The following is an 11,957-nucleotide window of genomic DNA, read 5'->3' as shown; positions in this document are numbered from 1 at the left end:
GCCCCCCTAGCCTGCTTGGTTAGCCAGCCAGAAAAGCAAAGTGTTCTGCTAAACTCCATGGCCCACATCCTGCTAGAGAGAGGAATTACTTCACTTATGGTAGCAAATCCATAGAGCTCCAGGGACAATTTGTGACTGTCACACTGCACATCACCAGAACAAGAGGACACAGTCTCAAGCTGCACCAAGGGTGGTTCAGGCTGGATGTTAGGAAGAAATTCTTCCCAGAAAGAGAGATTGGCCATTGGAATAGCTGCCCAGGGATGTGGTGGAATCACCATCCCTGGAGGTGTTTAGAATCAGACTGGATGAGGCACTCAGTGTCATGGGTTAGTTGATCAGGTGGTGTTGGGTGATAGGTTGGACTGGATGATCTTGAAGGTCTTTTCCAACCTGCTTAATTCAGTGATTCTGTGATTAAAGTGTGGTTTCAAGGCCTGCATCTTTTCCATCTTTTCCTAACCCAAGCCAGGAGAGCATGGTTTGTAACTCATATCCCCTCTTCAGTATGCATCAGGTTCTGTGGTGCAATCCATTTTACCATCATCTTACACTCATGGCTTGCTAAAAGTACAAACTTGCACAACCCAGTCAGGGCTGTACCATGTGTATAAAGTGTGGCTGTTGCTGCTGGTGAAACCCACATGGATCTGTGCTGAGCTGCAGCTGTAGCACAGGAGAAAACAAATCACTGGCTGGATTGTAGTGATCTATGGCTGTTGCCCTGCAGAAATAGATGGAAAGAGTGGACAGAAAAGGAGTGCAGCCAGCAGACAAGAGGAACTACTGAAAAGGGTCCAGCAGGAAGCCATTAAGATAATGAGGGACCTGGAACACCTACCTTAGGAGGAAAGGCTGAGGGCTGGGTCTGTTTAGCCTGGAGGAGACTGAGGAGGGGAGGATCTCATTAATGCTTATAAATATCTAAAGGGCAAGTGTCAGAAGGATGGAGCCAGACTCATCTAAGTGGTATCTAGTGACAAGGGGCAATGGGCACAAACTGGAACACAGCAAGTTCAATGGCAAAATAAGGAAAAACTTCTTCACTTTGATGGTGGCAGAGCACTGGAACAGGCTGCCCAGAGAGGCTGTGGAGTCTCTGTGTCTGCAGGCATTGCAAATCCACCTGGATGTGATTCTGGGTGATTTCCTCTGGGTGATCCTGCTCTAGCAGAGGGGTGGGACTTGATGATCTTCAGAGGTCCCTTCCAGCCCCCACCATTCTGTGATATTCCCTCTGTGGTGCACAACCATTTCTTTCAGTGTTTTAGAATTAGAAGACTGAAATACATGCAGACAAACTTGGTTTTATCTATACCCGTATAAGCCTTCCTAGCTTCTTTTTTGTTGCTTGTCTTTATTTGTTTGGACTTACTTAAAGTTTGAGGGTTTTTTTCTTCAATCAAGTCTATTCTTGACTTGTCTTATAATTCAGCAAGAACCAAACTGAAATTTTCAGAGCAGTTAGGTCACTTGGAGGGCAACAGAAAACAACATCAGACATATACTGGAAGAGTGGTCAGGCACTGGAATGTGCTGCCCAGGGAGGGGGTTGCGTCACCAACCCTGGATGTGTTTCAAGGTGGTTTGGATGTGGTGCTTGGGGGATGAACCTTGTAGAGTAGGGTCTGGGTTGCACTTGGTGATCCTGAGGGTCTTCTCCAACCTGAATGTTTCTGTGATTCTCTGCAAATATTACTCAGGCCACCTGTTGGCTTCATATTTATACACAAAGCATTCTGCTGAAAAGAAATCCTCGTTTCTTACAATCTGACTTGTGCATCGAAAAGCTTCCTGAACAAGAACTCACTGTATTATGAACCATGTCCTGCATTGTTAGGAATCCCTCAGCATTTCAAAGAGCATAAAAATACCCTTTGATACTGCTGAAATATTCAGGGGAAAATAATACATATATATAGTAAGTGAGGAAAACCATTTTCCAATGGAGTAATAGCTGTCTATGGGCAGTTGCTAGTAAGAGAGCACTGCAAATATATTTCACCCTCCAACCATATTTTGTCTGCATACATTTTTGCATCCACAAAGAAGGAATTGTATAATGAGGCAAGCCAAACAGACTGCTGCTTCACCAGTAGCTTGAGCCTTACTTTTATCTTGGCTTTAGGATGCTGCCTTGCTTTATATTAGCAAAATATATTTATATTATATATTAGCAATCCCAAGCACAAATCCAGGCTGGGCAATGACTGGCTAGAAAGCAGCCCTGAGGAGAGGGACTTGGGGGTGCTGGTGGATGAGAAGCTCAACATGAGCCAGCAGTGAGCACTTGCAGCCCAGAGAGCCAACCAGAGCCTGGGCTGCATCAGGAGAAGTGTGGCCAGCAGGGCAAGGGAGGTGATTCTCCCCCTCTGCTCAGCTCTGGTGAGACCCCACCTGGAATACTGCATCCAGTTCTGGAGCCTCTATTACAAGAGGGATCTGGACATGCTGGATGGTGTCCAGAGAAGGGCCACCAGGATGTTCAGAGGGCTGGAGCACCTCTCCTATGATGACAGACTGAAAGTGTTGGGGCTGTTCTGTCTGGAGAAAAGAAGGCTCTGAGGTGACCTTCTTGTGGCCTTCCAGTATCTGAAGGGGGCTACAAGAAAGCTGGGGAGGGACTTTTTAGGCTATCAGGTAGTGACAGGACTAGGGGGAATGGAATAAAGCTGGAAGTGGGGAGATTCAGGCTGGATGTGAGGAAGAAGTTCTTCCCCATGAGAGTGGTGAGAGCCTGGAATGGGTTGTCCAGGGAGGTGGTTGAGGCCCCATCCCTGGAGGTGTTTGCAGCCAGGCTGGATGAGGCTCTGGCCAGCCTGATGTAGTGTGAGGTGTCCCTGCCCATGGCAGGGGGATTGGAACTGGATGATCCTTGTGGTCCCTTCCAACCCTGACTGATTCTATGATTCTGTGACTACAAGGTGCTTTCTGAAAGGGAAGAAATGAAAAGGGAGTCAAATTCATCCAGTGGCTCCAGGAGGTGTTATTTGCTGCATCCAGTTCTGATGCTCCCTCCCCCCAGTGTCAGAAGGACATTTTGCTGCTGGAACAGGTCCAGAAGAGGGACACAAAGATGGTCAGAGGGCTGGAGGACCTCCCCTATGGAGAAAGGCTACAAGAGTTGGGGCTGTTCAGCCTGGAGAAAAGATTACAGGGGGACCTTATAGTGGCCTTCCAGTACTTGAAAGGGGCTACAAGAAAACCAGGAAGGGACTTTTTACATTGGCTTGCAGAGACATGACAGGAGGGAATGGATTGAAGCTTGGGGAGGGCAAATTCAGACTGGAGATTAGGAAGAAGAAAATTCTTTACTGTTGAGGGTGGTGAGACATTGGAACAGGTTGTCCAGGGAAGTGGTGGGCTTGTGCTGTCAAAGCATTAAATACCAAAATACAAAATGTGCTATATTTAAATTAACTTTAATAATAAGAGGTACAAAAAGATAATGTTGAGCAGTATCTTTGCATGTGGTTAATAAATATTCTCGAAGAGCAAGCAGTGACACATTCAAACAGAAATCCAGTTATCTCTTTTACATTTTAGAAAAGTTAACAACTTCTTCCAGTTAAAACAAGGTCACAAATTACAGAGTAGTATCATCCTCTTTGAATTATTTATAGCTATGAAACCTACTAAATAAGTGAACTGTCACCCAAGAAGGTTGGCTGTGACGTTGATGTTTGAGGTTAAGTATACTTACATTTATCATGCAGGTTCTTGCTCTGTGCATATTGGACTGGTGGTTGATTTTCTTTAAAATTATTGGTTCCATTCTTCCTGGTTTCAATTTTATATATGTATTTTTTTTTAATTATTATTTTATTTTTACGTGTTAACATACTGGAAGCATCTGGTCTCAAACTCCTATTCAAATTCATGTCTAAGTGACTCACTAAAGCAGGTTTGTCATACAATGCATAAATGCTCTCTGACTCCAGCCCAGCTGAGAATTTGCTACCAGTGTCTGAATCAGACTCTGAAGTGTTTTTCCTTCTTCTTCTTTTTTTTCCTCCCTTTATTTTTTTTTTTTTTTTGATCAAGCCTAACAAGGTTTAGTGTAATCACTTCCATTAAAGTGCCTTCAAAGGTTTCCTAATGAAGTGACTCTTTGGAGGGGAGAGGGTTGAAGGGGTGCTGTGTAGGACCTGATTCTTTAGCAGTTTATAGATACAGTGCACATTGTACATATGTATTCTAATAGATGTAAAGTACTACATTGCATTCCATGCTAATGCTAAGCTACAGTAGCCTAGAAACTGATAAATTCAGCCAAAAAAATGAACATCTAAGAAAGAATATCAAAAGCAGGTGATCAAAGAAATATCTTCTTCCATTCTCTACTTCCATCCATCCTCGACAGCATAGATAGATGGATGAAGTACTGGAAAACCAACACACCACTTCAACCTGTTGAAGCTCACCTCTTTAAGTATCAGATGAGTAGAAGTACTCAGTGCAGTCATAAAAAACCTTGAATGCACAAAGACACCCTCCAGGCCACCTGGTCAAGTGAAGTATTCACAACGTTATGTAAGGAATTAACATCTGAAAGCAAAATATAACTTTTAAATCATTCAACCACAAAAAAATATATTCATATATATTTAGGTAGACACTGACACTAAAGGAAGAGTAGACATCATCTGGCATATTTTAAAACACCCTCCAAATTCCTTTTTGAAAGTGCTGTCACCTATTCCTAACTCACAATGTTCTTAAAGGCATTAACCAACACCAGGAATGGATCAGACACTACATCCTTTAGTTCAGTATGGTTAGCTCTTCTTCTAAGGGCTTATTTTCATGGGTTAAAGCACTGAGCATCTCTGTCCCAAGGAGAGCCCAGGGCTGCTCTCAGGGGTACTCCACTTCTGTCAAATAACCTTACTGACTTCAGTGACAGAGATGACCATCCTAGGGATGCCAATCAGCTTGGGTTTAAATCCAGTGCAGATTTTGCCCTGATCTCAGTCAGAAACACCAAGCCTTCAAAGTTTGGTCTCTTACAGTAAGATGTAATCACAGATTCCAAAACGTGAGTTCAAGGATTCACCTAGAAAGAGCTGAATCTAGAAAACTGAATGGTTTAAAGTAGAGGAAAACAAACTTTTAATGTGATTAACATCTGCCATTCATTGAAATCTACTTTTGAGCTTTTAGCTTCTGCTACTAAAGGTCTAAAGGGATGAAGTATTCTAGCAGAGTGCTTGTCACTGGGAAAAAGTGGAAGGAATCCTAAAACTCTGCTGCTTTCTAGAGATCCACCCCTTTACTGGAGGCTGGAGAGCGAGCCAGCTTTCATATAAATTTACTTAATTACTTTTTTCTAATGTCTTCAAGACAAAAACTTTATATATGACATCAAATTATTACACATCAAGGGATTCTGTTTAGATGTGTTTAGACATTTGTATATTCCTCATCCGCTGTGTTTTTTGAATGAATTATCTGGGCTCATTTTAAAATGATTTCTTCCTCTGCTTTAAACCTCATTGCACTGCTTTCTAAATCTTAACATTATGTGTCTATGCATAATCAGGCATAGGCTGATGATAGCTTCATATTCCATACTGAGATCCATATGCCATACTGAGATCCATATTCCATACTGAGATCCATATTCCATACTGAGATCCATATTCCATACTGAGATCCATATTCCATGTCGATGCAAATTTGTTAGGGAATGGAAATGTTCAGAAGCATAGAATTCATCTACTTAGTGAAAGGCCAAGGCAAAAACTTGTGCACCACCAAGTAGGAATGAGAGGGATGGAGGAGAGATGCTGACTATCTGTGCTTAAGTGAAAGTCACATCTCTAAACAAAAACTGGAATTAATAAAGTTCTACTTAATTCCTGAAGCTTCTTTTCCTTCTCTGCCCTCGAAGGGCCACATGGTTGGAAGCACACAACATTGCATGGTTTTCACAAAGCAGGCAGCAGAAGCCTCAGTTTCGAAGGCACAACTCATGTCTCTCAAATTCAGCACGATTATACAGGAAGCATTTCAATTTTACACTCTGAGTTAGTTCTCCTACAACTCACATATAGCAATGAAGGCTCAGAACTGAAGCTGAGACAAAACCACACATTACCTGCCTCAATGGCTTCTTCCTCAAACATCTCGCAGTCTACCGACACTAACAAAGCCATTTGCTGCTTCTCTTTCCTATTTCTTACCTCACACATCCCTTCCTCCTCCCACCTGCTTCTGGTTCTTTTAATGCAGTTTATGCTCAGCCACTTCTGAAAAGCCTTGCTACAATCACAGGGAAGGGAAGGAGTTTCAGCAAGGCTCCTGCTTGGGGTCAAGTGAAGCTCTTTCCTTCACTTTTCTGTGCCTACAGGCAGACTAGCTCCTCCAATTAGCATAATGCTCAGTGGTACAAGTAGTCTCCCACACTAAAGCTCCTCCCTCAGAACATCCACCAATTAACTTTTTAAAACAGTGCAGCAGTTACAAGTTGAATTAACCTAGATATGGAGAGCAAAGATAATTCCATCGACTACAACAGAACTGAGAGGTTTGGAAGCCACAGTTTGTCAACTGTCCAGCAGACAGCCCTGGCTGATGACCCCTGCTGATCTCTACAGCTCCAGGCTGATTTGTAATTTACTCTTAACTTCCTGACCACATGCTCTCAGTACTACACTGGAAATTGATTTCATAAACCTCATTCACAACTCTGGTCCTCCCAATCCAAGTTTACCCCATAGCATTATATCATTCTATTTATTGTACTCATTTCTTAAGTCATGTGAAACATGACACTCTGACCCAAGAAAAATAAATTACATTAACATGTCAACAAAAAATTTCACTGGTAGATTCCATGTGCAAGCCTTTGATTAGTGAAGTGACTTACATTTGCTCACTCACGCTCTCTCTCTCTGCTTGAAGTAGTTAAAACTTGGAAGTTTTGCTCAAATTAACTGAGACTTGGCACACTAGGTATTTGGCACATGAATTTGTGAGACCAGCTCTAAAATCCAATTACACTTCTACAGGAAGAGAAGGCCTCACTCTTGCAACCCGCTGTTCCCTGCACAATGCATACTCAAATTCACTTAATTTGCAACCTATGCATAGTTTACTCCCTCTGAGTGTTTTCAGCAGGGAAACAATAAAGCAGGCTCCTTCCTCCCGCAGAACTGAGTTTGCTTTAACACAGACCAACTAAAACTAAAGTAAAAGTGAAACTTCTCTGGAGCTAAGGCATTCAGAAGCCCTGCTGATGCCCACGATAACCATGTTTGGGTAATTAAAATGTCTTATTTCCAAATGAGTGCATTTAGATAGTATTCAGATGCTTTTCTGTATTAGTGAGCAATAAAGGTAACTCTGCAACACCTGCTTTCTTGTCTGACTGACTCTAAGCATAACACAAGCATAGAGGAAAGGGTCAGTGAGTGAGAAAACAATTGTACTAGTAGCAGCAGAGCTGCCTAACACGAGACAGCATCAGCCTTCTTGTGCAAGCTGAAGATATGCTTTCTGCATGCAGCTCTGAATTACACAGATGTTCTCTTCCAGAGAAGAAGTCTCATTGGAGGAGCCTTGTATTGGTAAAACCTTTGAGGGGTGCCTTTCTTGGATTAAGGATGCAAAATCCTGCCTTATCAGGTAATCTACCATGCCTCTGAGCACACTCACGTCTGTAGAGGGGAGTTCTGACTATAGAGTGCCCTGTATGGAGCAACAGACAGCATTGTTGAAACACTGTGAAGGGTTTGGAGTACCTGGGCTGTGGCTGAGGGTGAAACACAACCTCTGTTTCTTCTTAGCCCAGTCCAGTGAGGTTCAGAGAGTCCCTAGATCTTGCTGATGTGACTAGAAGGTAAGAACTCCCACTCGGTCACAGGAAGGAGACCTCAGCTACAAAAAACATAACCAAGCTACTCAAGCTCAGGAGCAGTTTAGCATGGGCCTCCATTAAACTGTACAGTCAGAGCCCTTTGCCAAAAACAGAGTTAAAAGTGAAGGGATTTTTCTACAGTTCTAATATTTACAATTCTTTGTACATATGTACATATTTATATATGTATTTATTTGTTCATACCTAGACAGGATGTGAAGTTAAAGGGATCATTTATAATTTACAAATTAAACATTTTAAAAATACATAACCATACCATGAAAAAAAAAAAAAATCAAAACCCCCTTTTGTGTTGTTTTTTTTTGTTTGGTTTTTTTATTGCTTGCCTTCCAGCCTTATGCTCATAATCAGACTATTGCACACATCTCCATGTTACATGGAAAATCTAAATTTATATATAAATATGTATGAAAATAAGGATATCTTTATATTTTAATGTTCTGAGTAAAGTGCTCTTTTTTTTTTTTAACTACTGTTGATGATAAAGGTTTCATCTGACAGTTTAATTAGATGGACTTCAAGGGATCGACACCTTGTCCATGCTTCTCCCTTTCCTTTATAACTTACAAAATGTCTTTGTTTTACCCATGTCAGCTCTGGCCTTAACTATTAATTCTATTCATAATATGCATTTGTGACCTTGGCATCTCTACTGTTACACAAAGTACAAAAACCAGAACCACATAAAAGGCAAAGAAAAAGCAAGAAAATAAACCAGCGGATGAAAGCAGTGTGTCTCTTGTCTTTTTAACACATTTCCATGTCTTAAGATACTCTTTTTTTATTATTATTATTGTTATTATTTTTTTATTTGATTTTAGAAATATTTGTACAATTCTGTTAAACTCTGAACATCTCTATTTTATGCACTATACTCAAGTACTGTACAAAACTGCAATAAATGACACTATACGACTACATTATGTCTCTACTAGAAGACATCATCATAGAGGTGTATCTCATTCTAAAGGTCAACTAATAACTGCTAATGTATGTGTGAATCAAAAAGAGTTTTGACTGGCCAAGTAGACTGAAATCTAAATACAGTACACAATTCTTACTGATGTCATGATTTACCAGGCCTTCCTTCAGGGGCGTAAAGGATCTTTGCAAAGGCTCAGATGAAAAACAATTTTACTGAGCAGTATTAAATGTTCATAGAAAACTGCAAACGGCAGCTCCAGTTTTGGTTGTAGTTGTGTGTATGGAAATACAGGTGATACCTACTGATGATGCATGACTTTTTTTTTTTTTATTTAAAAAAATAACATTCAAATCTTAGCAAAACCATTTCTAGTATACAAAGTCGTTGTAAAGTCATGTCAGCGAAATGTTGAGTTGCAATTTACAGAAGCAGCAGTAAAATTTTGTTGTATGGACAAACTTCCTGACCTTAAATCATCCTGGGTTTCATTTCCTTTGAGAACAACACTTCCTGGGACAGAGACAGGTAAATATTTGAATGGCAGGTTTCAGGGTGACATTAGGCAAGGAAAAAAAAAAAAGAATGTACTACATTACTGATACACTTAACCCTGAAAAATTTGAGTGCTCTTCTGAACCTGACAATAAACCAGTTAAGGAGAAAACTAAAAAGCAATTAAAAAAAAAAACAAACAACAGACAAAAAACAAAGAACTTTGCTGCACCAGACAAGCTGGCTTAGCAACATAGAATCAGTCAGGGTTGGAAGGGACCACAAAGATCAAGTAGTTCCAACTCCCCTGCCATGGGCAGGGACACCTCACCTCACATCAAACAAAGCAAGCAGTGGAAAGAATAAGAAGCTCACTAGCAGAAGTTGGTTGATATTGGCAATTTGATTTACAGTTGCTTTTCCCTGAAATCAATCAGAAGAGTTCATGAACAGCTTTGAACAGGACGGAAGTAAGAAACTCTTAGCTTTTGCCACTTTGTCAGCCTCAGTAGTATCTGGCAGAGGTGACCTCCGTACTGCATTATGTACACGGGTACTGCTGTTGTATGAAATAATCACACCTCTTGGTAAAAAAAAAAAAAAAAACCAAAACAACAAAACAACACTTTTTTTTTGTTTACATGACAGGCTTCTCTTTCGTGAAAGTAGAATTAGTCACTTCATAGAAAAATATTTTAACTTTAAATTAAAAAAATACTGTCTCTAATTATGTAGGACTGTACCTTTCTGTTCGTCGTACGGAGAGAATATAGTTCTGTCTGGTTGAACCCTAGTTTAACACAACTCCCCTGGGTAGAACTTTTTTGTTTTTCAAGAGCTGGCTGTATTCGCCGTGGGTGCTGTCTGTTTACAGACCCGTGAATCACCACTGTGTCCCTCCTTTGGAGACACGCAGAGAAGACATCTATATACACTCTGTACATAATGGGTCACAGATTAGCAGTTATTAGTCGTACTGTACATAGCGGACAACCTATCTGATTAGAATGATGCTTGAAGTCCTCAGTGCAAGTCAGCGCTTAGGTTGATGGTGCAAAGCCAAGTAAGACGGGCTCCCTGTTTAAATATGTTGCCCAATACACTAAATTGAAAGTACCAAATAAGACTGGAAACACTATTCTAGACATTCTGTCAATTTTGCTAACGCTGTTGAATGTCTTCTTTGCTTCCTGTGGCTTCGCCTCTGGTTTTGCCTTGTTGGGTTCTGCAGTTGTAGCACTCTTGGAGATGGTTGGTAGCACTGAGTCCTTGGTAATATTTGGAGCATAGTTGGCAACAGCCACTGCATAGGCATTGTTTTTCTTAATGACAGATGCTTTTTCTTTTTTCTATTGGAAAACAGCATGAAGTTAAATATTTAATGGGTGTTTGCCAGCAACAGACTTTGTAAAACATCATTTCAAACATTCAAGAAACAAATGAGTCTGCGTGAGCATGTTAGAATAAACACCAGGAACCCTGTGCTGACAAATGCAAACATAAAAGCAAGACACTTCCAGTCTATCCCAAAAGAAGGTAGAGGGAACATAAGAATGCTCTAAAAGCATGGACTTTTCTACCATCAAATGCCCTACTCAAGTTTTCTGAGGAAGGGTCTCTCACAGGAAAACTGGGAAAGAGCTGGTCTTCCTCTAGCTGCTTTGTATCTGGCTCCTTACAACAGAACTGCAAGATCTCTAAAATGTTCTCTGCTAAAAGAACTAGAAGGAGTGAATGCATGGACTGGAAAAGGGAAAAAAAAAAAAAAAAGAAACAGATTACCTGGCATTGTAATAAAATGAAGATTAAGCCATATTTTCCCACATCAATCTAGCAACACTATTATTTGAACACGAGTGAGGAATTCTTGTGACAGATGTACTCCAATTTTTCACTTCCACTGGGGGGTATCTACCCAGTTTCCAACTTTTGGTTTAAATTAGCTCCAGCTTTATATTTTTCAGAGCCAATATACAGATCTTGACATCTTTGTGGTTAGATGTTGTGCCTCAGTCATCTTGTCTCAGGAGATGGGGTCACACAGAAAAAAAAATTGGGATGGGGTGGGAATTCAGCATTGTTTCGCATTGACTGGACTGCAACAAAGAGCTGATCAAATGTGTAGCTTATCCCTGCACCTGTTTTCCTGTGAGATAAATTCCATATTGAAGCACTTAGATGGAAATTTCCATATAGCATGAACACAGATGACTGTCACAGAGGAAACTCTTCATTTGGTGAAGAGTAAGCCTGGCTTTAGGTGCACAGCTGCCTTCAGCAAAAACAAGAGCAAATTACCAAACCAAATCACAAGAGGAACACTCTAACTGATCTATAATCCTTTCCTTTCAGACACACTTAGCATATTTTTTAAAGGCACTTGTAATACCATTACTGAGATCTGCATTGTAAAGATGTATATGTTAAAAGTTAGCTTTTTGTGTAGTCAGGTTGAAGAAAATAGAGAACTGGGCATGTGGATGAGAGATAAATATTAAAATGAAATGTCTCATTTTGTCCTTCCCAGGGAAGGAATTACTACATAGCTGTTAAACAGCTCCCAGTCCTGAGATCATGAGACCACGCTGTTCAATTAATTTAAAGGAGTAGCCAAATGATGATGGGAGAGTTTTTAAGGGCTCTCTACATTATTACAAT

At 40.7% G+C, this 11,957-nt stretch overlaps 1 protein-coding gene across 1 annotated transcript in view; it reads right to left on the bottom strand.

The window, feature by feature from the left end:
• Positions 1 to 10,339: 10,339 nt before the first annotated feature.
• Positions 10,340 to 11,957, bottom strand: part of GABRA2 (gamma-aminobutyric acid type A receptor subunit alpha2) — a 55,131-nt gene continuing 53,513 nt past the window's right edge. Inside the window, exon 9 of the mRNA XM_054383283.1 lies at positions 10,340 to 10,648. Within this exon, the coding sequence (XP_054239258.1) occupies positions 10,340 to 10,648 (309 nt within the window). The remainder of the gene's footprint in view (positions 10,649 to 11,957) is intronic.

This window comes from Indicator indicator, chromosome 8 (genome assembly GCF_027791375.1).
Source record: "Indicator indicator isolate 239-I01 chromosome 8, UM_Iind_1.1, whole genome shotgun sequence".
Lineage (NCBI taxonomy): Eukaryota > Metazoa > Chordata > Aves > Piciformes > Indicatoridae > Indicator > Indicator indicator.
The sequence above is the reverse complement of the archived record's forward strand: the minus strand, read 5'-3'. Positions and strand labels throughout refer to the sequence as shown.